The sequence below is a fragment of the Cervus canadensis genome, chromosome 4 (genome assembly GCF_019320065.1).
Source record: "Cervus canadensis isolate Bull #8, Minnesota chromosome 4, ASM1932006v1, whole genome shotgun sequence".
NCBI classification, from domain to species: Eukaryota; Metazoa; Chordata; class Mammalia; order Artiodactyla; family Cervidae; genus Cervus; species Cervus canadensis.
The window spans coordinates 90,476,120-90,501,738 of NC_057389.1; the positions used below are offsets into that span (position 1 = coordinate 90,476,120).

The 25,619-nt window shown below is 53.1% G+C and overlaps 1 protein-coding gene across 5 annotated transcripts; it reads left to right on the top strand.

Annotated features, from left to right (window-relative positions):
* Window positions 1-13,252: 13,252 nt before the first annotated feature.
* Window positions 13,253-25,595, top strand: FCER2 (Fc fragment of IgE receptor II). 5 transcript variants are annotated; one of them, XM_043466469.1, is made up of 11 exons: window positions 13,253-13,377; window positions 14,971-15,094; window positions 16,088-16,207; window positions 16,433-16,486; window positions 20,199-20,261; window positions 20,488-20,550; window positions 20,671-20,733; window positions 20,852-20,941; window positions 22,657-23,027; window positions 23,143-23,249; window positions 23,526-25,595. In XM_043466469.1, the coding sequence occupies exons 2-11, from the start codon at window positions 15,073-15,075 to the stop codon at window positions 23,662-23,664; spliced, it is 1,092 nt and encodes a 363-aa protein (XP_043322404.1). In that variant the 5' UTR covers window positions 13,253-13,377; window positions 14,971-15,072; the 3' UTR covers window positions 23,665-25,595. The 5 variants fall into 5 exon arrangements, with proteins under 5 accessions (XP_043322404.1, XP_043322406.1, XP_043322403.1 ...); XM_043466471.1 differs by having other exon boundaries at window positions 13,272-13,377; window positions 22,876-23,027; XM_043466468.1 differs by lacking the exons at window positions 13,253-13,377; window positions 14,971-15,094 and adding an exon at window positions 15,345-15,466.
* Window positions 25,596-25,619: the final 24 nt, after the last annotated feature.

Sequence of the window (25,619 nt, forward strand, 5' to 3'; positions counted from 1 at the left end):
ATAACACGTGTTTTCACAGGAAGATGAGACTGGGGGGCTGGGAAGCAGGCAGTGGTGGAGGGGGTCTCTGCTATTTGGAATGGCACTCACCCGCTCACTCAGAGACAGATAGAAGGGTGGTTGACTGTACCACAAAGGGAGGGCTTCTGGGGATGACAATAGATGGCGCTTCAGCAGACCAAGGAGGAGGTTGGCCCCAGAGAGAAGCTGGAGAGAGGAAAGATGATGGAAGAGCAAGTCTCTGTGAACAAGGAGCAATTTCATTCATTCATTTAATGCAATCATTTTCTCGCCCAGAAACATTTCTTGTGCACTTATAATACATCAGGCACTGGAGTTACAGTGGAAAACAAGAGGTCAGCAGCAAGGGACATGAAGGAATCTAAAAAAATCTCAGGCTGAGCAGAAGCAGCCACCCACAAAATATCAATAGTATAGACTCCATGAATCCATTTATATGAAGCTCTAGAATAGGCAGATAATCAAGCAAATAGAGACAATGTTGATTGTAGAATCTAAGGATGGGTTTTCATTCTAAAACTCAAGCTTTCTGTATGCTTGGAAACTGTCATAATGAAATGTTGGGATTCAGGCTGTGGCTGCTGCCTTCCTGGGGCTCACAGTCTGGCCAGGAGAGGAGGAGATGGTGAGGCACGATAGAAGGTGGTGAGTCCACACGGGGAGATTGGAGGTGGAACATTCTGGAAACACAGTCCCTAACTCCTTGCCCTTCTAGCCTAAGGATGAGGTAGGGCTTGTGCTGGGAAGCAGGGGGTTCAGGGCAGAAGAGAACCCTTGTGACCACCTTCTTATCCTTTCTCAGTAGGTGTCCCCACCAACAACCCCTGTGCACCCACACGACCTCACTCTCCAGGGCCGAGTCAGCAAGTCAGAGATGACCTTGGAGCCCAGCCAGAGTTTCCTTCATGGAACAGCCCTATCCATCACCCCCCTTTCCAAGGAAGTGACCTTGGGACAGAATAGCCTGTCCTTTCCAATCTCACTCCCTGAAATTCCAGGAAACCCCCAGGAATCCCTGGGGCATCTTACCAGATTGGCTGGGGTGTCTGAGGAAGCCCCCAGGCTAGGACAGAACACATGCTCCTCTGGCCCCCTTGGCAGTCCCTTCCCCATCCACCTCACCTTGCCCCCCGCCCAACTCTTGCCTCTCCTATGTCCCCACACCCACTCACAGATGGCTCAAATGGATGGATTTCCCAGACACAGGCAGAGAGGCCACACTGCTTCCCTCTCACTCACAGGGTGAGCCTAGGCACAGGACACTGCCTCCCTGGGCCTCAGTTTTTGCATCTGTCAAGTGGAAACAATAATAAAAACACTCATCTCCTTGGGTACTGTGGTCCATTGAACAATGGCCCCCCAGAGATGTCCCCATCCTAGTCTCTGAAACTTCTGAATAGGGAACCTTACAGAGTGAAAGGGACTTTGAGGTGAGATTAAGTTAAAGATCTGAAGTTGGGGAGGTGATCATGGATGACCTAGATGGGCTCAATGTCATCACAGGAGCCTTTAAAAGAGGAAGGCAGGAGGATCAGAGGGGCTTCCCAGGTGGCTCAGTAGGTCAGGAATCTGCCTGCCAATGCAGGAGTCCCAGGAGATGCAGGTTTGATCCCTGGGTCAGGAAGATCTCCTGGAGGAGGAAATGGAAACCCTCTCCAGTATTCTTGCCTGGAGAATCCCGTGATCAGAGGAGTCTGTTGAGCTACAGTCCATGGGGTCAGAAAGAGTCGGACATGACTGAGAACAGCAGGAGGATCAGAGTCAGAGAAGGAGATGTGACCACCGAGACAGAGTCAGAGGGTGTGGAAAGATGCTACACTGTTTGGTTCAAAGATGGAGGGAGGGACCACAAGCCAAGGAATGTGGTAGGTGGGTGGGGTGCTCTAGACACTGGAAAAGGTAAGAGAATGGATTCTTTCTAGAATGTCAAAAAGGCAGGACTTCCCTAGTGGCTCTGAGTTTAGGACTGTGTGCTTCCACTGCAGAGGGGCCACGGCTTCCATCCTTGGCAGGGGGCAGGGGGTTCGGTGGGGACTAAGATCCCACAGGCCCCAGCACGTGGCCAAAAGAGGGAGGGCCGTTCTGTGAGTGCCTTGATTTTAGCCAGTGAGACCTGTGTGAGGCTCTGAGCTCCAGAACTGCACGACAATACATGTTGTTTAAAACCAACCGGTTTACAGTAATTCCTCACAGCAGTCATAAGAAACTCATGCAGAGGAAATGCCTGTAAAGTACCCGCTGTGTGCCTAGCCCTGAGCCACAGGCATGGGACCCTTTGGTGACAACAGGCACAGCACCTCTCCCCCTAGAACTCGTGTTCCAACAGGGCTCCATGCAAGGAACAAGCAAGCCAGGCTCATTCACATGTCTCAGGGGCGGGGGTGGTGGTGTTTTCACTCACTGAGTCATATCCAACTCTTCGAAATCCCATGGACTGTAGCCTGCCAGTCTCCCCTGTCCTTCACTATCTCTTGGAGTTTGTTCAAACTCATGTTCATTGAATCGGTGATGCCATCCAACCATCTCATCCTCTGTTGCCCCCTTCTCCTCTTGCATGCAATCTTTCTCAGCACCAGGGTCTTTTCCAATGAGTCAGCTCTTCGCATCAGGTGGCCAAAGTATTGGAGCTTCGGCTTCAGCATCAGTGCTTCCAATGAATATCCAGGGTTGATTTCCTTTAGGATTGACTGGTTTGATATCCCTGTAGTCTAAGGGACTCTCAAGAGTCTTCTCCAGCACCACAGTTCAAAAGCATCAATTCTGCAGCGCTCAGTCTTTTTTATGGTCCCACTCTCAACGTCTCTTGGAGACGGAAATGGCAACCCACTCCAGTGTTCTTGCCTGGAGAACCCCAGGGACAGGGGAGCCTGGTCAGCTGATGTCTATGGGGTCGCACAGAGTTGGACACGACTGAAGTGACTTAGCAGCAGCAGCAGCTCACCTCTCTACAAGACTAAAAGACCATTGAAGGGCTGAGAGGCTAGGGACCGGTGTAGCCGGGACCACTTTCCTCAGAACGCAGAGACCTGGAGAATGAGGAATGACCAGCCAAAGGACTCAAAAACCAGAAAAGTGTGCGGGTGTGACTGGAGCTGAACAAAGTGGGAGCGGTGCAGACAGGGAAGGTGCCAGCCGCACAGGGTCCCGCCGGCCGTGGGGAGTTTGGGTTTTTCTCTAAGAGCCTTTGTGCTTTGAGTGTGCATGTTGGGGAGGGGAGCTATTAATAATGGGAGACACGCAACGGCAACATGTTTCAGGAAATAACGTTAACAGGGCTCCCATTTATGGCGGACTTCTCTCTATGCAGCGGAAGACACTTTTTTTTCCCTTACTGCGCAGAAGGACTTACACACACGAAAAGCTACGTGGGGGCATTGTGCGTATCCCCACTTTACAGATGAAGAAACTGAGGCCCGCAGGGGAGGGGTGGAGCTAGGACTCCGTGGCCTTCTCTCAGCAGCTGTGGGTTGTGGGAGTCACCTAGTAGAAGGGCGCAGTGACCAGGTGTATCCAGCAGAAGGCAGCACTCCTACTTACAGATCTAGGGAACCAGCCTGCCGAACCTCCAGATGGAGTGGATAGAACTCACCATGCTAGACAAGGTTCCTAAGGGCCTGGGGGTCTGGGGGCCTAGATTTCTGGGTTCCTGAAAGTCAGGACAAGGGTTGTGGAATCCTGGAACTCCTAAAGGCAAGGGGCCTGGGTCCCTGATGATGGAGCCTGGGGTTTTCTGGTTTCTCAGCTGCCTAGAGATTCTATATCTCTAGGGAGCTGGGACAGAGAAGGCAACAGCACCCCACTCCAGTACTCTTGCCTGGAAAATCCCATAGATGGAGGAGCCTGGTAGGCTGCGGTCCCTGGGGTCGCTAAGAGTCGGACAGGACTGAGCAACTTCACTTTACTTTTTCACTTTCATGTATTGGAGAAGGAAATGGCAACCCACTCCAGTGTTCTTGCCTGGAGAATCCCAGGGACGGGGGAGCCTGGTGGGCTGACGTCTATGGGGTCACACAGAGTCGGACACGATTGAAGTGACTTAGCAGCAGCAGCAGCAGCAGGCAGCTGGGAACTATCTGTTGTCTGGTCTGGTCCCCACACAGTTTCCATCCTCTCTGAGAACCATGGGCAATGTCCCAGAGAAATCCATGAATCTCCCAGTACAAGCCCTGGAAAGCTCTCAGGATTCCCAGGATGGGCCAACTCAGCCCCCTGGTCCCAGGGAGTGTGCTGGGGCCTGAAGGGAGTGGGCCTGGGGCCTGGGAGTCTCTCCAGAAGGAAGGATGTGGACAAATCAAGCTCTGTGTCCCCCTCACCCTGGGCCCCTCTCCAACCCTTCCCTACCCTCCCAACAACACAAAAAAACAAATCCAGCTCCAGACCCTGAGGGTCCAGGAGGTAAAAATGCAGAGCCAGCCCCTCCCCATGCCACTCTGGCCTGCCCTCTTCCTACTGACCTGTCTCCCGACCCCCAACCTGTGGGTGAGGAGGGGCTCTGTGGCTGTGAGCTCAGGGCCCCTCCAGGAAGGGTGCGCAGGTTCCACCCTCAAGAAGCTCTGGCTCCTAGGAGAGCTCATGTATTGCAGATGGACTGGGGTAAGAGGGATACAAGGAACTGCGGGGGCTCAGAGGAGGCCCCCTGCCTGGCCTCTGCAGGCAGGCAGGCTCCCTGCAAACTGTCACTGCGGGTCAGCTTGACGCCCCAGGAGTAGGAGCTGCCAGTGCAAAGGCCCTGAGGTGTAAGTGTGTGCCTAGGGAATGGGGGTGGGGAGAGATGGGCTAGAGCAGGTTAAAGCCCTCGAACTCCAGGCAGCAGAGCATGGGGAGCGGTGGCTGGAAGCAGGGGGAAGATAGGGTCATGTGGCTGCCAGAAGGGGGGCTGCTGCCATTTTCCAGGGGAGGGGAGGATGGTGATCAGGGTTGAGGTCATGGAAGAAGAGAGACCCTGAAGGAGAAAATGGCAACCCACCCCAGTATTCTTGCTGGGATAATGCCATGGGCAGAGGAGCCTAGTGGGCTGCAGTCCATGGGGTCACAAAGAGCTGGACACGACGGAAGCGACCAAGCATACACGCACGCCCACAAGAGGAGAGACAGACAATGAAAAGATAAGGAAGGCGGATGATGGGCGTGGGGAGGAGCAGGTGATGGTGGGCAATGCTCTGCTCAGCTCAGGGCAGGGGCGGCATCTGTGCTCACTCTGCTCATCACACTGGCCGACTTGATTTGCTCCAACACACCCTACACCATCCAGCCCAGGGGATTCCCCAGGCATGGGCAGGAGGGGAAGATGGCAGTTTCACAGGGCTGTGTGGGCGCTTCTTTGGCCTTTGCATGTGCTGTTCCCTCTGCTGGGAACCCCTCCCCCATCCATGAAGCTGGGGATTCTTATTTCCTGCAGGGGTCCCAGCCCCACCATTACCCACTCTGAGAGCCTTCCTGGATCACTATTTAAAAGCTCTGGGGTTTCCCTGGTGGCTCAGTGATAAAGAATCCACCTGACATCGGAGGAGACATGGGTTTGACCCCTGGTGCAGGAAGATCTCACATGCCATGGAGCAGATAAGCCCATACACCACATGACTGAGTCTGTGCTCTAGAGCCTGGGAGCTGCAACTACTGAAGCCCTCGCGCTCTGCAGCCCGTGCTCTTCCACTAGCGAAGCCACCGTGATGAGAAGCCCGTGCACAACTAGAGAGTAGATTCCATTTGCTGCAACTGGAGAAAGACCCAGTACGGTCAAAAATAAAATGAATAAATAAAATTATAATAAATAAATAAACAGCTCCTCTGACACCCCTCCTCCTGTCTCCTTTATGACTCTTCCTGGCGTTCATCACCCTCTGACATTTGTCGTCTCCCCTGCTAGAACGTCACCTTCAAGGGCAGAGACATTTGTCCAGTTTGTTCATGACATCAGTCCTAAGGGCCCCGTTATGGTGTCCAGCGTCTCTCTGAGTGAATGAATGAATGAACAAATGAGTGAATGGATGAATGAGTGCATGACAGCAATGAAATAAAAATTCACATTTTAGGGCAAAACAAGACAAATTTAAACATAAAACTTTTCCTCTGCTCTTTGGCTTCCTCCCTCACCCTATTGTGTGCATCGGGCGCCTGCATTATGTGTGAACCAGACCCCCCCCCAAAGGTAAAAATAACCTGCTTCACCATAAAGATCAATTTTCTCCTCTTGCATCAGTCCCCGTAAGTCCTTAGACAGTGACATCCCTTCCACAGTCTGAAAGGGGTCACGATGACCAATTGACCTGTAGGTACAGACACCTCCAGTGAACTTTATGTACAATGCCAAAGAATCATTTTCCTTCAAGGTAGAGATGGACGCAGAACAGACTGGTCAGATGACCTGGGGTGAACCTGGGCTGTACCTAATGGAGAATACTTTATCCATTACATGGATTATATATACATTACATGGTTAATGTATCTAATGGATAAATACTTAAATACCTAAGTATTTAGCTTAAATAATTACTTATGGGAGATCCAACCAGTCCATCCTAAAGGAGATCAGTCCTGGTTGTTCATTAGTAGGACTGATGTTGAAGCTGAAACTCCAATACTTTGGCCACCTGATGTGAAGAGCTGACTCATTTGAAAAGACCCTGATGCTGGGAAAGATTGAGGGCATGAGGAGAAGGGGACGACAGAGGATGAGATGGTTGGATGGTATCACCGACTCAATGGACGTGAGTTTGGGTGGACTCCGGGAGTTGGTGATGAACACGGAGGCCTGGCGTCCTGCGGTTCATGGGGTTGCAAAGAGTCAGACATGACTGAGTGACTGAACTGAACTGACTTACTTATGACCTTATTAATGCCACTAGCTACATGACTTGTAGTCTGTCTATTTTACCAGATGATTGTTTCTTGCATTACCAAATGTATAATCAAGCCTCAGGTAAATTTAAACATGATTAGATGACTTGAAAGACTTGATTAAATGTACAGTCCTATAAGATCAACGATTGTAATAGTGTAACTCTTTCCATTGGTCATGTATGGATGTGAGAGTTGGACTGTGAAGAAAGCTGAGCACCAAAAAATTGATGCTTTTGAACTGTGGTGTTGGAGAAGACTCTTGAGAGTCCCTTGGACTGCAAGGAGATCCAACCAGTCCATCCTAAAGGAGATCAGTCCTGGATGCTCATTGGAAGGGCTGATGCTGAAGCTGAAGCTCCAGTACTTTGGCCACCTCATGTGAAGAGTTGACTCATTGGAAAAGACCCTGATGCTGGGAGGGATTGTGGGCAGGAGGAGAAGGGGACGACAGAGGATGAGATGGCTGGATGGCATCACTGACTCGATGGGCATGAGTTTGAGTAAACTCCGGGAGTTTGTGATGGACAGGGAGGCCTGGTGTGCTGCACTTCATGGGGTCGCAAAGAGTCGGACACAACTGAGCGACTGATCTGAACTGAACTGAGCTAGGGGAAGAAGCAACAAGAGGGAACAATTTCCTGGACCATAACAGGCTAGTAAGACAGATGCTGCAGGGGCTTTTGGCTGTTGTCCCTGGTGGCTCAGTGGTAAAGAATCCACCTGCCAATGCAGGAGACACAGGTTTGATCCCTAATCTGGGAAGATCCCACATGCTGCCAAGCATCTAAGCCTGTGCGCCAAAACTATTGAGCCTGTGCTCTAGGGCCCAGGAGCCACAACTACTGAGTCTTTGAGTCACAACTATTGAAACCTACACACCCACACTCCATAAGAGAAGCCACCGCATTGAGAAGCTTGTGCCCCGCAATAAGAGAGTAGCCCACAATCTCTGCAAGTAGAGAAAAGTCCATGCAGCAACAAAGACCCAGCATAGCCAAAAATAAAGAAAATTATTTTTAATTCTTTTTAAAATTTACTAGTGTCATGCGGGCTCAGAAGTTGCAGTGAGCAGGCTTAGCTGCCCCATGGCATGTGAGATCTTAGTTCCCAGACCAGGGATTGAACCTGTGTCCCCTGTACTGCCAAGTGGAGTCTTAACCACTGGGCCACTAGGGAAGTCCCTTTTGGCCACTGTTAACAGTCCACCAATAGCGCACTGAGGGGCTCTGTCATGAAATCCTTGCCTGATCCATGTGTGTGAGCTTAGCTTCAGTTGTATCTGACTCTTTGCAACCCCATGGACTGTAGGCCACCGGGCTCCTCTGTCCGTGGGGATTATCCATGCAAGAATACTGGACTGGGCTGCCATGCCCTCCTCCAAGGGATCTTTCTGGAGACCCCGAGATGAGCATTTCTAGCGCCATGGGACAAACTGGTCACAAAATACCTCCCGAACTCAGTCAAAATTAAGACCAAAAGGGAGGGGATTGTAAAACAAAGAATGTTGCAAACTATCTAGTTCTACAAGAATCAAGTCATTAGCCACTGCAGTCGCTGACCTATGGCAAGAAACCCAGAGTGAAAATCAGACTGAGGCACTTTGTGCTCTAGGAAAATGGACAGAACTGGCCTTCAGATAGTTAGACAGTTCAGGAGACAATTTTATGAACTCAGTTCCTTGTATTTTCCCATCCTCAGGGAAGCACTAAAACCATTAAGGAAGATATCTGTGTCTTGTGACTAGCAGCAACCTTCTGTCAAGATGAGTGCTCAAATATGAAATAGGAAAAAAAAATGTATAACTGCGCCATTGTACTGTACAGTAGAAATCAACACAACATTGCAAATCAACTACACTTCAATGAAAATTTTTTTTAAAGATGAGGGACTTCCCTGGTGGTCCAGTAGTTAAGAGGCCAGGCTTCTAACGCAGGGGTTGCAAGTTTGATCCCTGGTTGGGGAACTAAGATGCCACATACCACATGGCATGACCAAAAGTGAAAATTTAAAAAATGTTAAAAAGATGAATGCTCAGTTGTATGAACCCCTCTTCTCCAAAATCACATCTGTACCAGTGTCCCCCTTTATTTCTTTCGAGCAGCCCTCATAGATGAGAGACTGTCTCCTGGGTTATCATCCGCAGGTTGGCTCTAATCAAAGTTTCCATTTCTTTCTTAGACTGATTGTTCTTGTTTTCACCGCATGAACAAGTGATTCACAAGAGATGCACAGGGCTAAACAGAGAGACGGTGGAAGTAGAAAGGATGGGGGTGACTGAGCCAGGTGGTAGCACAGAGGTGGCGGGGGTCCTGAGGGCAAACAGCCCTGCAGCGGGAGCAGGGCTGAGACTAGCAAAAGGGCTGCTGCTGAAGGGGCCTGCTTCTGCCCATCAAACCCTCTACTGAAACAGTTCTGCCGAAGACCAGCAGAGGGCGCGCGCGCGCATGTGTGACTTCCTGTGTGTGTGTGTCTGTATGTCTGGGTGTTTTGTTTGTGTGTGTGTTTCAGCGCATTTATATGTGTGTTTGTGCTTATGTGTGTGTGATGACATGCGTGTGTCTGTGTGCTCACTGGGTGTTTATCTTGCATCTGCAGTTCCATTGTGTGGTGTCTCTTCCTATGCGTTTACGCTGGGTGTGTGTGTGTGTTGTGCCTACCTCGATGCATTTCTGTGTATTTGTATCTGATTGCATCTGTGTGTATGTGTTGTGTGTGTGTGTGGCTGGTGGTGTCCTGTGGTCTGTATCTTTGTGTGTGTGTTGTGTAGATGCCTCCAGGCTGTGTCTGTGTGTCTGGGGTACATGTGTGGTTTTGCACAGACACATGCAGGTGTCTGTGGTGGGATGGTGTTGATTGTCAGCGTGTGTGAGTCTTTGTATTTGTGTATTGTGTTGTGTTGTGTCTCTGTGTGTGTGTGTGCATGTTGTGTGGGTGTTTGTGGTTTATTTGCGTAGTGACTGTCGGTCTGTGGTGTGCCTGTGTGACGCTGCATGTGAAGGTGTTGCAACACTTCATGTCTCTGTGTGTGTCCGCATTGTTGGGGGCCCCTAAATCCCACATCCCTCACCCCAGTGAGTCACTCGGAACGAACCCCAGTTCTTCAGAATTCCTACTTCCCCACAGCGCTGGGGGCCTGCAAGAGGCTCTGACGAGACCTGTGGTCCTGCCAGGGAGGAGCTGACTGGCGCCCCAGGGCTTCCAGCAGTCCAGGGCCCTCCTCCATAGGGAAAACTGAGACCTATGGGGTCTGCGTGTAAGCCACACGGCCAAGGTCAGGGGAGGCTGCAGGGCCCCTGGCGCCTCTCTGGGACCTGGGGCCTCTGGGAAAGGATGGTGTGGGTTTCCCCTGACTGTGAGAGCATCCACTTGTGACTTTGAGGCTGCAAAGCCCCGGGGAGCAACTGGCAGCATGAAACATTTAGACAAAAGTGCAGCAGCAGGATCTGCTTCTCCAGGGGTGGTCTCCTCTGATGCCCCCTCCCCTCTCCCCCCAGGTTTCTGAGTCCTCTGGTCTAAACCAGCTCTTCCTCTGAGTAGCCCCCACCCTGCTCTCCACCACCTGAAATTATCCTGTGGATTGATGAGTTTTAAACTTTGTTTTTGTGCTGCAGCAGGGATGACCCTTGGGGACCTCCCACTCAGTGAAGTGAGCCAGAGGCTAAAAGAAAAATACTGATTGATTCCACTTCTAGGAGGTCCCTAGAGCAGTCAGATCCATAGAGACAGGAAGTAGAGTGGTGGAGCTGGGGGCTGGGGGAGGGGAGTTAGTGTGTAAGGGGGACAGAGTTTCAGTTTGGGAAGGTGAAAACATTCTGGGATGGATGGTAAGGATAGTTGCACCCCAACAATGGACTTAACGCCACTGAAAATGATTAAATGGTACATTGTGTGTGAAATATATTTGTATGTGTAATATAAGCAATATAACATTTGTGTATATTGTATATACAGAATTAAAACCAAAAATCTTTGTTTTCCTCTCTCAAGAGAGCTGGGACTTAATCTTGTCTGCAATGTGGCACACAGTCGGTGCTCAGTGACTGATTGTTGAATGGAGGTCAGAGTTTATCTGTCCACGGTGGATGGAGAGAGAGAGATGGGAGACAGAGGGAAATACGGAAAAGCCTGAAACCAGTACTTCTCCACTGGAAATCTGCTTCGAAGCAGTAGTCCTCAACTGTGGGGGATTCTTTGCCCCTCAGGCATCATCTGGAGTTGCCTGGACATTTTTGGAAGAGAGAGGGGAGGTGCTAGGCAAGTGGCGAGTCCAGGCCAGTGCGCATGCTCAGTCGCTAAGTGTATCCGACTCTCTGTGGCCCCATGGACTGTAGCCCAGCATGCCCCTCTGTCCATGGGATTTCCCAGGCAAGAATACTGGGGTGGGTTGCCATTTCCTCCTCCAGTGGATCTTCCCAACCCAGGGATCGAACCTGCGTCTCCTGCATTGGCAGGCAGATTCTTTAACACTGAGCCACCTGGGAAGACCAGGGCAGAGACCAGGGACGTTGGTAAATATCCGACAATGCACAAGACTGCTCCCCCACGATGAGAAATCATCTGGGTCCAACTCCAACCAGTGCAGAGAATGAGAAACCCAGCTTTAAAGACACCTCCGCCTGGGAGTCCTCCTGAATTTGACACACCTACTTGCCTCCCCCACCACACACTCACACACCCTTTCCTTGCCCCTCCTTGCAACATCAGGAAAAACTAGACAGGTGGGGTGAGCCCTGAGCAGTGCCAGGACAGGGTCCGGGTCAAGGTCGCGAGTTTCCTTCCTTCATCACAGCGGCTTTGAGTGTGGGGCCCTGTCCCTGGTGCTGAGATTCTGCGTGGGCGCTGCACTGAGGACCAGTTAGTGTTGGGGGTGGGAGCCTCGTGGGGGACGAATCGGGGTCCAGGGAGCCCCCATTGTGGCTGGGATCCCACCTGAGAATTGTTTACGGTCATTGCCTAATCTCTGACCAGTTCCTACAGAGTCCAGATCCAGGAGTGACTAGCAGCAGTGTAGGGATGCCGACCCTGAAAGCAGAACCAACACCTTCGGGTCACAGCCCACATCCGTGTGGTTTCCTGTTTATCCACGAACGTCAGTGAGAGACGTGGGCTGACACTCTCAAAGGGAAGAGGGAGCAGGCGGTCCGTGATACGGTCCCCCGCCCCCAGAGTCGGAGGGGGGTCATGCCCTTCAAACATCCTCTTGTCTAAATTGAGTCTCGGTGGGGACCCAGGACTGCAGTGAGCCTTGAGCCCCAGTTAGAACACGGAGGACCAGTGGGCACCAGTAGAGATCGGGGCTGGGTGCATCCACCCGCAGAGCTGTCAGAAACTGGGAAACACCAGACTCCGTCACTAGCCTCTACTCCAGCCCCAGCCTGTATCCGGGACTCCGTCCTGAGGCCTAGCCACAGCCCAGCAGGACTTGTTCCCAAACTTTCTCCTCTTCCAGTGGCCTCACTGCCCGGCTGTCCACCCAGACACTCCTGCCGAGACTGGTCATTTTCCATAGCATCTTCTGAGCACCCGTCCCCATCTCTTTCCTGTCACCAAAGCCGTCTCATCTCAAACCTACCTGCTTCTCTCCATCTACATGGCCACGGCCCCCGGCCACCTCCTCTGGCTCCTGAATCAGGTGATAGCCCCCACCATTGTCCCCATTGCCACCTGGCCCCCATGGAAGTCCCCCAGGGTCCCCACTCCCCAGGCTTCCTGCCATCTTTGTCCACCCAGTGGCTCCCTGTGACCTCTCTCTGATGCCCAGCTGATAACTCTCTCCCCAACTTACAGTGTTTCTCCTCTGTCGCTCGACAAACCATGCCAAGGGTTCAGGCCCCCACAATGAGCCCTGATCAAGGTTGCAAGAGACATTTGGGGGCCCAGTATGAGCAGCCTCAAGCCACTGGTCATTCATTCAGTAGACAAGTGCTGAAGGCTACCCCTCTCTCTCTCCTCCCTCCCTCTCTCCATCTCTTTGTCTCTCCCTCTCTCTCCACCCCTCTCTCTCTCCTCCCTCTCTCTCTCCATCTCTTTGTCTCTCCCTCTCTTTCTCCATCCCTCTCTCTTTCCATCCCCCTCTCTCTCCATCCCCCTCTCTCTCCATCCCTCTCTCTCTCCACTCCTCTCTCTCGATCTCTCTCTCTGTGTCTCTCTCCCTCTTCCCAGCATGATGATTTAGTCATTTTGGGATCAAATCCTGACTTTATCCCTTAGCTCCTTTGGCACTTTGGGAAGGTGACTTGATGCCTCAGAACTCAGTCAGTTCACCTGAGAGATGGAGCTCAACATAGCAGAGATCTGGCCAGGTGGCAGGGGCTGCAGAGGAGGCCATGCGTGGACTGGGGTTATCCGGGTGGCGAGCCCATAATTAGGTCTCTGAAAATACAAGCAGTGCGTGAATCTAGTTTCAGAAGAAAGTATCTCTCTGGGTTTAAACTCCTCACCACAGCCCGTGGCTTCTGCCACCCTCTCCCATTGGCCCCAACTGACCAGGAGGACAGCGACACGCTCAAAACTCATGTGAGTGTGCAACACATATGATTGTGTGTCCGTTCCTCTGAGTCTGTGACTGTGTGTGTGTGTGTGTGTGTGTGTGGTGGTTGTGGAAAGTGTAAAGGCTTCCTGGAAGAACCGACCTCTGGACTGAGTCTTAAGGGATGGCCAGGAGGAGGACTGCTTATGAAATGGATGGTGGGCAGGGGGGCAGGTGGGGATGGAATTGCCAAGTGTGTGCAGGGACCAGGTTTAGGGAAGTGAAACCCAGCCGATTGGCATGACTGAGCAAGAAAGATGGGCTCGGTTGGGTGCATGAGGGTCTGATCGTGCCGGACCCTGTGGAGCTATGGAAGGCTGTAATCAGGGGAAGGGGTGCTCGTGTTAGAGAGGTGGGCTGGCATAGGACCCGGTCACCCCAGCCCTCAGCAGCACACACAGGCCAGGAGGTCGTCTCCCAGGGGTGGAGCCAATGGGTCCCGAGGTCACCCATCCTGGGTTCCAGGTCCAGTCCCACCGCGGTGTGATGTGGGCAGATCCCTTCCCCTCCGGGTCCCTTAGGTCACCTACTGCGCGCCAGCACCTCCCATGCTACCTCCAGGGGAGCCAATGCTGTCACTCGTCCCCAGTTTACAGACGGGCAAGCTGAGTTCTTTGTCTAGGGAGAAGCCAGGACTCAGCCCCAGGTCTGGTCAGCACGGGCTCGGGCATGTCCGGCCACAGGACGGTGACCCCTTTGGCTTCCTCCAGGATGGCGAAAGACCCAGTTTGAGCGACAGCCTGGCTGTCCCCTTCTCCGTTTCTCTGAGACTCAGAGAGGGGAAGCGACTTGATTCCCCATCGTCACCCAGCAAGGCAGGGCAGCTGGTGGACCCCAGGCTTCTCTGACGGCAGAGTCCATGCTCTTCATCACCTAGTAGGTACTTTAGAGTCAAGATACTTTTAAAAATGCCTTGGGCATATCAGAAGAGAAGGAGGCCGAGGCCTGGGTAACAGAGTCTGCATTTCCCAATAGGAACTGGTGCAGAATGGATGCTTGATATAGATATTTAAGACCTGAAGACCCACTGTGTGCAGCTGGGCCACAAGCCTTAAGTCCACTGTTATCTCATTTGGTCCTACCCTGGCTCATGGGTTGGGTACTATCTTTGCCCCCATTTTACAGAGGGGAAAACTGAGGCTCAGAAAGATTGAGTCCTGGGTTGAGGTTGCACTGGCAGCAACAGTAACCATAGCTGATGGTATTTTTGGTGCTTGCTGTGTCCCAAAGCACTTTGCACATTCACCTAGAGCAGACCGCCCTATGGAGTAAAATACCTTAATTTTGTCATGTGGTGGATGAAGAAATTGGTTTTGAGGTTAAGCCGCTTGCCAAGATGACTCAGGTGCACATTGACGGAACACTTGCTCTGCGCCTCACATGTGATGGGCCCCGGGGCGCCCACCTCTGGCTTCAGGCCGCTCGCCCTCCACACCAGTTGCATCCCCCGGTTAACTGCAGCATTGATTTCCAGTCATCAACTAAGCAAAACCAGCCAATGGTCACTGCACTCCTCAAGTCCCAGGTGCTGGCCTGTGTGAGTAACTAGAGACTGACATCTAACCCTCACCCCCTGTTAGAACCCAGATCCCAGCCAGAACTGCCACCACCGTGCCCGTCAAGTGGGCTGCCTTGACAGGTGGTGAGCACCCCATCACTGGGAGAATCCAAGCAGCGCTGCCATGGAGGAAAGTTCCTACTCAGGTGAGAGAACTCTCTGAAGCTGACCCTGGCCGTATCAAGAATTCTGACCTCCTATCTTCCACCCAGGAGAGGAGCGGGGCTCCTATTTGGAAAGAAAAGTGAATTTTTAGCAAAAGCCCAGCAAGGGAAGGGAGGTGAGCCCTGATTGGGGTTCATGGCACAGAGCCAGGCAGACAAAGGAAGCTTCAGGCCACGCCCTTCCCTGACTCAACACCCTCAAGACCAAAAAAAAAAAAAAACCCAGCTCCAGCTGGGGCACGGGGGAGCCCGATAGGCCATATGAAGGGGACTCAGGGCAAGTGGAATCCAACACAATGACTCCTCACAGCCGGGCTGAGGGGAGGGGACCCAGGCCTGCAATGGGGCATCAAGGTAGAGTTTTGGGGGAGCCCGGGGGGGTGAGCAAAGAGTTTGGATTTGGGGAAGAACTGAGACCCAGTGTCTGGTGTTTAGGGAATAGGCATCGGGGTGAGGGATGGGGGTGGGGGGCCAGGGGGCCGGGGAAGGAGGACCCAGTCTTCCTGAGATAGTGCTGGGGACCCAGCACTGGGGGCGGACAGGTAACTGAATCTATACAAGGGAGAAGGGGCATGGGTTGGCCAGTTGAGGAGGGGGGTCTGTGGAGGAGGCGGAGATCTCAGCTCCTGGTCCCCAGACCCATCTCTCAGGGCAGGGACCTGGTACCACGTCAGGCTTGCTGCTGCTGGACTGTGGGCAGAAGGAGCAGCCGTCTTTGGGCTGGACTGGCAGAGGGACAGACTCAGAGATGCAGAGACGGACAAAGATGGGGGGTGGTGGCATTTGCTGATGGACATGAAAGTAGCATGTGGGTAAAATGTCCACAGGAGGTTGGGGGTCCACTGAGACCCTCTGCTTCACTGCGGTCTCTGGATGAGCTCCTAGGACTCTGGGTGATGGGAGGATGGGGAAGACCGGCCGAGCCGGAGCCTAGCCTCACCCTGCACTCCCTGTTGCTCCCCCTGTTCCTGGCAGAAGTCACGAAATTTTCCAGAAGGCGGAGGTCATGCTGCTCTAGGGGGACGCAGCTGGCCCTGCTGGCGCTGGTGATGACGGCCCTATGGGCTGGGCTGCTGACTCTGCTTCTCTTGTGGCGTGAGGACACCCCTAACCCCCAAGGCCCTCATCTCATGCTCCCTCCCAGAACCCCAGTCTCAGATCCTGGGGAGCCCGATTTCCCTGATCTCCCCACCTTGGGACACTTCCCACCCCAAACCTCCATCTCCAGCTGGCAGGTGGGGTGTGGATGGATGGGAACACCCGATATATATCCTTTCTCTCCTCTCCTCTCCCTCATCCACCCCCTCTCCCATGCCACAGACTGGGAAAACGCACGAAATCTAAAACAGCTGGAGGAGACCGCTGCCCAGAACGGTATGGAGGGGCTGAGGGGGGAGGTGCGGGGGAGCAGGGGGGCAGAAACCAGGCTCTGGTCTTGCTTCTGCCACTGACTGGTGTGGGATGAGAGACAAGGTCTGGGCTCCAGTGTCTCTCCCAGGATCTAAGGGTCGGTCTGTGCTCACCTGAGGAGGTGGGGTAGGGGATGAAAACCCAGAGAGTCTTGGAGGGGAGGCTCTGAGCTGTGCCTGATGGAACTTATACCTTCCTGCTCCATGCCTCAGCTTCCACACCTGTAAAATAGGCATCATGTTAGTGCTAAGAGGCGGGAGAAAAAAACAAAAAAACAAAAAAACTAAGGCTTTTGAAGAGCTCAGAAACGAGTCCAGTGAGCTTTTGAGAAATGCCTGCTACTTTTACATTTCGTTCTGGGTGGTGAAAGGGTGGCGAAAGGGCAAAAGAGTCACTGGACTCTTGCCTGCACTTTCCTGAGTACGGGCAGACATCAGACATATCAAGGGTTTGGTTCCAGAATAAAGCCAATGTCACAATAAAGGAAGTCATGGGAATATTTTGGTTTCTCAGTATATATACAAGTTATGATTACTCGATACTGTGGTCTGTTAAATGTGTAATAACATTAGGTCTAAAAAAAGTGTACATACCTTAATGTAAAAATACCTTCTTGCTAAAAAAATTGCTGATCATCTGAGCCTTCAGCGAGTCATAATCTTTTTTGCTGGTGGAGGGGTTTTATTCTGAGATGGCAGCAATTTAGTCCTATCTTCAGTGAAAGTGTTAGTCACTCAGTCGTGTCTGACTCTTTGCAAGCCCATGAACCATAGCCCGCCAAGCTCCTCTGTCTATGGAATTCTCCAGGTAAGAATACCGGAATGGTTGCCATTCCCTTCTCCAGGGGATCTTCCCAACCCAGGGATTGAACCTGGGTCTCCTGCTTCTTCTTCATTGCAGGCAGACTACCGTCTGAGCTACCAGGGAAGCCCGTCTTCAGGTTCCCCTTCTAATTCGAGTTCTCTCGTTGTTCCCATCGCCATCTGTGGTGACTTCTTCCATTGAAGTCTTGAACCCCTCAAAGTCACTCTTGAGGGTTGGAATCAACTCCTCCCAAATTCCCATTAACATTGATAGCTTGGCCTCTTCCCATGAATCACACTTGTTCTTCATGTCATTTGGAGTGGCAAATCCTTTCCAGGAGGTTTTCAATGGACTTTGCCCAGACCCATCAGTGGGGTCACTATCTGTGGTAGCTCAGTCATGTCTGACTCTTTGTGATTCCTTGGCCTGTAGCCCGCCGGGCTCCTCTGTCCATGGGGACCACCAGGCAAGAATACTGGAGTGGGTTACCAGGCCCTCCTCCAGGGGATCTTCCCAACCCTCAGGGATTGAACCCAGGTCTCCTGCAAGCGGAGGATTCTTTACTGTCTGGGCCACCAGGGAAGCCTGGCAGCTCTAGTCTTATGAAATGTATTTCTTAAAGAATAAGACTTGAAAGTCAAAATGCCTCCTCGATCTATGGGCCGCGGCGTGGATGCTGGGTTAGCAGGCATGAAAACAACATGAATCCCCTTGTCTATCTCCATTAGATTTCTTGCGTGACCGGATGCATTGCCAATGAGCAGTCATATTTTGAAAGGAACTTTCTTCTCTAAGCAGTAGGTCTCAACAGTGGGCTTAAAATACCGAGTAAACCATGTGGTAAACAGGTGTGCTGTCATCCAGGCTTTGCTGTTCCATTTATAGAGCATGAGCTGAGTAGATTTAGCATAGCTCTTAACGGCCCCAGGATTTTCAGAACGTTAAATGAGCACTGGCTTCAACTGAAAGTCACCAGCTGCATTAGCCCCTAACAAGAGAGTCAACCTATCCTTGGATGCTTTTTAAAAAATTATTTATTTATTAGCTGCTCTGGGTCTTTATTGCCACACACAGGCTTTCTCTACTTGTGGACAATGGGGGCTTCTCTTGTCGTGGGGCTTGGGCTCTAAGGCATGCAAGCTCGGTGGTTGCAGAGCACGGGCTTTGTTGCTCCGAGGCATGTGGGATCTCCCCGGACCAGGGATTGAACTCATGTCCCCTGCACTGGTAGGCTGATTCTTAACCACTGGACCACAGGGAAGTTCCATCCTTTGAAGCTTTGATGCCAAGCATTGACTTTTCCTTTCTAGCTATGAAAGATGGCATCTTCTTCCAATACAAGGCTATTTCATCTACAACAAAAGTCTCTTGTTTAGTGTAGCCACCTTCATGAATTAGCTAGATCTTCTGGAGAACTAGCTGAAGCTTCTACACCAGCACTGGCTACTTTCCCCTTGCTCTTTCATGTTATGGCGGCGGCCTCTTTCCTTAAACCTCATGAACCAAATTCTGCAGGCTGAACACTTTTCTGCAACTTCCTCACCTCTCTCAGCCGCCTTAGAACTGAAGAGAGTTAAGACCTTGCTCTAGATGAGGCTTTGTTGTTCAGTCACTAAGTCATGTCCGACTCTTTGCAACCTCATGGACTGCAGCATGCCAGACTTCCCTGTTCTTCACTATTTCCCAGACTTTGTTCAAATTCAAGTCCATTGAGTCGGTGATGCCATCTCAACCATCTCATCCTCTGCCGCCCCCTTCTCCTCCTGCCCTCAATCTTTTCCAGCATCAGGGTCTTTTACAATGAGTTGGCTGTTTGCATCAGGTGGCCAAAGTATTGGGGCTTCAGCTTCAGCATCAATCCTTCCAATGAATATTTAGGGTTGATTTCCTTTAGGATTGACTGGTTTGACCTCCTTGCAGTCCAAGGAACTCTCAAGTCTTTTCCAGCACCACAATTCAAAAGCATCAGTTCTATGGCGCTCAGGCTTCTTTGGCTTTGACTTCATGAAATGTTGTGGCTGGTTTGATCTTCTCTCCAGATCACGAAAACTTTCTCAGTATCAGCTATGAGGCTGTTTCACTTCCATATCATTCGTGTCTTTATTTGAGTAGCATTCTTAATTTCCTCTGAGAACATTTCCTTTGCATTCACCACTTGGCTAACTGTTTGGCACAAAAGGCTTAGCTTTTGGTCTGTTTCAGCCTTCCAGGTGCCTTCCTCACTAAACTTCATCATTCCTAGCTTTTAATTTAAAGTGAGTGACATGTGACTCTTCCTTTCACTTGAACACTTGGAGGCCGCTGTAGGCATATTCATTGACTTCATTTCAGTATTGTTGTGTCTCAGGGAATGGGGAGGCCCCAAGAGAGGGTCAGAGATGGGGGAACCGCTGGTCAGTGAAGCAGTCAGAACACACACAACATTCCTCAATTAAGTTCATCACATATGGGTGTGGTTCCTGGTGCCCTAAAACCATTATCAGAGTGACATCAAAGATCACTGACCACAGACCATCATAACAGATACAGCCAGAATGAAAATGTTTGAAAACTTGCAAGAGTTACCAAAATGTGACAGAGACAGGAAGGAAGGAAATGCAGCTGGGAACATGGCACCCACAGACTTTATCAAAGTAGGGTCGCCACAGAACTTTCTCTTGTAAACCATGCGTTAGATGCCAAGTGAAATAAAACCAGATCTGCTTGTACTCCTGTCCTTGGAATTAAGAACAATTTTTAATTGCTTCTAAATTAAGCAACGGCTGCGTTCATCCGGATGATGTGATGGGGGTCTGTGCACTTGGGCTGGGTGTGGGGGTGATTTGTCAACCTGCCTTCCTAGCTCAACAGGTCTTCTCTCCCCCTGCTCCAGTCTCTCAGGTGTCCAAGGACTTGGAAACACACAAGAGTGACCAGATGGCCCAGAAATCCCAGGGTGAGTGAGCTGAGCTTGGGGTCTAAGGAGGATGGATGAACATGTGGACATGGGGTCCAGCCCTGCATGAGCTGCAAAATGGGCAGGTGACTCTAAAGACTCAGGCCAAGAGACCACCCTGGGGGCGGGCGGGGGGTGGAGAGTGGGAGAGGAGGTGTCGGAAAGGGACTACTGGGGGGTGAGTCTGAGAATTTGCTTACCACTGAGCCCCCTCCCCTGCAACCAGCTGCCCAGATAATGCAGGACATGGAACGAATCCAAGCTGAACAGAAGAGAATGGAATCTGAGGGTGAGAGCTGGGGGCGGGGGTGGGGGGGTGCGGTTGGGTGCTAGAGCTAAGGGGGGCTGTGGAGCTCGGGGGCATCATCCCTGACACCAGCCCTGCCCCCACCACCACCACCCCCATCAGAGTCTGCGCTCTCCTGGAACCTGGATGGTCTTCGAGCTGACCTGAGTGACCTGAAGTCCCGCGGTGAGCGGCTCGGGAGGAACAGCGGGGCAGGGAGGTATGCCTGGATGTGCCCCGCCCCTCCGCAAATTAAAAACAAACACTTTGACTCCTCCCCCTACCCCTGACCCAACCACTCAAGGCTTGAATGAGATGCGTCAGGCCTTGGATTCACTGGGAAGACTCCAAGAGGAGGTGGGAAAGTTGTGGATCGAGCTACGCGCGTCCAACGGTGAGCATGCGCGTCTGGTGGGGGGGGTGGGGGGGACGCGTGGGGGCGCGTGGGGCGGTGGGGCTGGGGACGTGGGGAGGGGGCTTGTTGGCGCATGCAGGAGACCTTGGGAGCGACCTGTTCCAACCTGCAGTAGAGGTGTGGGCATGAGAGCGTAGATGGGTGTGTGCTCGTGTGTGTGGCTGGCCCGACACATGGGAACACCAGAGAAAACCTTTTCTGATTCCAGCAGCTCCCTTCCACTGACCTGGGTGGGGGGCTTCCACGCTTTTTCCTCCTCCAGGTAAAGATGTTGTGCATTCACCAAAAATGGGTTCTCTTTACTGATCTCACCTCTGTCCATCTCCACTCAGGGGAGGGTCGTGGGTAGGAGGCCCTCAGCCACAGCCCTCCCGGAGGATTGTCTGACCCAGCCAGGGGGCAAAGGGGGGAGTAACCTCGCAGTAGTGAGGACCAGGGGAACCGTGGGGTCTTCCCAGGGGCGGCAATGAGAGAGATGATGCTGGCAGCCCCAGGGTCATAGGGGTGGTCCCAGCAAGGCGCAGAAAGGGTTCAATCACTGTGCCTGTAACCTGGGGTGGAACCTGGGTGTTCCTGCCTGAAGACCCACCCTCTCGCCCCTCTGTACCCTCGATTTTTGGCCTCTGGGAAGCCCCAGCTGGGTCAGAGAAGAGGAAGGATCTCTGCTCTGTGTGGAGGAGTGCTGTCCCATGGGACCTGGGGTGGCTGTGGGAATCCCAGCAAGAAACCCCGCTCTGCCCTTTCCCCCACACCGGAACCTGGATCTCATTCATTTTGACCTGACTCCCTCCCCCAAAAGCTGGTTCCATAGCCTGGGTTCTGAGCCCAGCTCGGTGGCTGTCTCTCCATGATCATGTGACCCAGAGCCAGGGCATCATCCCCCGAAGTTATCTTGAAGGACCAGAGATGCCTTCTTCTGTTTTAACACTGTTCCCCCCAGAGGGCTGACTTCTGGTTACTGTCTGATGTGTGGGAAGTCTCCCCAAGGCTCCTCAGAGTGCGGTGGACCCATGGCTCCTTAGAAAAATTCCACCCAAGCTATGGAGCCCTCCATGAACTTCACTCTAAGAAAATCTAATTTAAGTCACCAGAGCGTCAGTCCAATAAGAGTGGTTTTACCCTCCCCCCTGGCAGTGCTGCTGGTTATGACAGTGGCTGAGAGTTTCCTTGGGTTTGAGGCAAGGGAAGAAAGACCACGGTGGTCCCTGATGGAGATCATCAGGATCCAGCCCTCCAATGTTCTCCTACCCCACCCGCACCACAGACTCCCCTGACCAACTGGAAGAAAATCATCTCAATTTCCCAGAAAGTCACCAAGAGTGCTGGTTGGGGGGGTGCTGGCCGTGATGGTGGTGAGGGCTACTGTGGGGGACAGCTGTTGGTGGGGATGGTAGCGGGGAAAGTGATGCTGGTGGTCTTGGCCTCCTCGTGCCGTTGGCACTGGAGACTAAGCTGTGGCTGGCCTGGCACTGACCGTGGAGTTGGTGGTGGAGAGATGCTGCTGGCCATTGTGGGTGCCTGTGGTGGAGGTGCTGGTGATCACGGTGTTACTGACAGTTTGTGGGGGGGTATGCTGATGGTGGTGGTGGCTGAGGTGCTCCTGCCGTGGAGATGGTCTCACATGTACATCAACACGGGAGCTCCAGGGAAGAAGGACACTTTCTGTTAGGCCCTGGGGTTGATCTGCTTTTCAGCCCAGACCCCAGGAGAGACGCTGCCACCCACCCTGCGTGTGGTACCCACGGCACCCGCCGTTGCACTTTCCACGGTACCCAACACAGCATCCACCTTGGTACCCACGACAACAACATCCACTACAGCATCCACCGCGATGCCCAGCACCACAGCAACTACCACGGCAACCACCATGGTGCCCACCACAGCTGCCCCCCTCAGCCTCTCCTCCACCCCAGGCTCTGTGTGCAACACGTGCCCCGAGGCCTGGATCTATTTCCAAAAGAAGTGCTACTACTTCGGGGAGGGCTCCAAGAAATGGCTGGAGGCCCGGTACACCTGCGAGAATCTGCACGGGCGGCTGGTTAGCATCCACAGCCCAGAGGAGCAGGTGGGCCTGGGTTCTGCAGGGGAGGTGGCAGCTCCCCACCCCGATCTCCTGTGGGGCGAGGGCGGGGGGACCCAGGCACGTCTCCCCAGCCCTCCAGCCCTATCCTCCTCCCCAGGACTTCCTGACCAAACGCGCCAACTGGAGGGGCTCCTGGATTGGCCTTCGGGACCTGGACATCGAGGGGGAGTTTATCTGGATGGACAACCAGCCCCTGGACTATAGGTGAAGAAGGGGGGAATGCAGAGGAGGGGCCCCTTGGAGGTGAGGGGAAACTTTCTATGATGGGAGAGGAGGGTTTTGGGGGGTATGTGCCTTGGGGAGCTTCTGGATGGAACCCAAGGGAGATGGTCAGGGTTTGGATTCAGACTAGACTCGGGGGAGGGAGGGTGGTGTCAACAGGCTGCTGGGCGTTGTGATGGGGATCCAGTGATGGGGTGGGGAGGGCCCAGGGGACCCTTCCTCCTTCCTCATCCTCTGACCTGAAGCCTTCTGCTCCAGCAACTGGCAGCCGGGGGAGCCCAACGACGCGGGCCTGGGTGAAAACTGCGTGATGATGCTGAGCTCTGGGAAGTGGAATGATGCCTTCTGTGGCAGCAAGCTGCATGGCTGGGTGTGTGACCGGCTGGCCACATGCTGAGTGCCGGCCTGCCACCTCAGCCCTGAGTGCCCCTGCCCACCCTCCAGCTGCACCCTTCTGCATCACTCCTCCACCTTAAACACGGGAACAGCCTGACCCACAGCAAGACCCTGAGGACCCCCGGCAAGCAGAAGCAGCAGACTCATTCCCACGTCCCCACCATCCCCGAGGGCCCATCCCTTGCCTCTCAGCCCAGCGGGCCGTCACCACTGCCCTGCCCTCAAGTGAGAATCCCCTGCCCTCCAGTTTGGAGGCTAGAAGCCCCCTTCCCTTTGGGGCACAGTGCCTGGCAGCCCAGCCTTCCAGGGAGCAGCAGGGAACACCTGAGACCCCAGCGTGCCTCCTCCATCCCTAGCTCGTGATACAGACCCATATCCTGGCCCCAGAGGACAGAGACCTCAGCTCAGGCAGCCAATGCTCCCCCCACCCCCCCACACACGGACCCACATCAATAGAATGGAGCCATGATGACCCCTCATGCCCCCTCCTCGGGGCCTTGCTGGCTCTGGTCTCCAGGCGTGGAACATGGATGCTGGGAGTTGTAAAATGTGGTGCCCAGGGCCACCTCTGAGTGCCAGGAACTGAAGAGGCATGGATAGTTCCCCTCTGTTTGTTTTTTTTTCCTACTTCATTATAAGAAGCATTTACTAGGCAGGCCCTGAAGATGAAGACTCGGGTCTGATGGAGCAGAGAACACCCCTAGACACTCAGGAATATTGCAGGGCAAGGCAGTGGACTGCCATGAACGTAGTTCTCAGTCCAGAATAGGGCCCAGTACACAGAAGGCTGGAGAAGCTCATGGGGGAGGAGGACAGGTCACCTGGAGGCCAGTTTGGGCCCTCAGCTGCCAGCCCCACCCGCATGCAGAGTCTGGGAGGCTGGGGCAGCACCAACCCCAGGTTTGACCAAGGTCAGACCCACACCTCTGGGGGGCCATGGAGGGAGGCAGACCAGGATCTTAGAATGCCCTGGTTAAGCGCCTCACCTGCACACCCCCAGTTTCTCGTCTAGAAAAGGAAGAGCCAGACACGCTCATATGATTCTCAGGCCCACTCAAAAAAGAGGAGAGACCCACAATGGGCCACCCAGGACCATGCCAAATCCTAAGAGTCAAGGGCCAGGCTAAGCCCCAGCCACACGTTTGGAGGCTGTGGAGGGTTCCCTGGGGTCCAGAACAGGGTGGGGACAAAGCTGACCCCTTAAGTGAAACATGGGCTAGAACCCCCACTCACCTGTTCCCTCTCCCCAGCACCACCCCGAGATTTTTCTCTCCCCCAAACCCTTCCTCGGAACTCTGGGCCAGTGCACAGCTGCCTACCCAACCTCTCCTCATGGGAACTCAGGTTTCTGCTTCCAGGTTGCTCAGGTCGACAGGGGGTCACCCTCGCCACCTCTTTCTCTCACCAACCCCCTTCCAAACCCATCAGAAAGAGCCAAGGCCCCAGTCAAGCCACATTCAGAATCCCCCCACTTCTTACCCCCTCCTGCTTCAGCCTTGGTGCAGGCCCCCTCCTTGCTCACCCAGGTCTTCCTCTTCACTGCCCTAAGACCCCCAGAAGTTTCCTTCCAGCTCAGGGAAAAAGCCAGAGTCCCATAGGCTTCTTTCTGAGCGTGTGGACCCCTCCTGCAGGCTGTATCTCCCCAGGTTCTCCCCTGCCAGCATCCTCACTGCTCCTTCAACATTTAGGCTAACTCCCACCACAGGGCCTTTGCACATGCTCCTCCCACCTCCCTCCCATTTAAAAGGACACCTCCCGACTCCCCATCCCTTCTACCCCACTGTGTTTTTGCACCAAAGCCTCTTCTCCTTTCAGCAGGTTGTGTAAGTTACTGAGCTGTTTCAGGTGAGCAGGGGCCTTTCTTTTGTTCTCAGCTGTGTCCCCAGAGCCTGGCATAGAGTAGGTGCTCAATAAATATCAGCTGAATTAAATTGACATGCGACTTGCTCTCGGCAC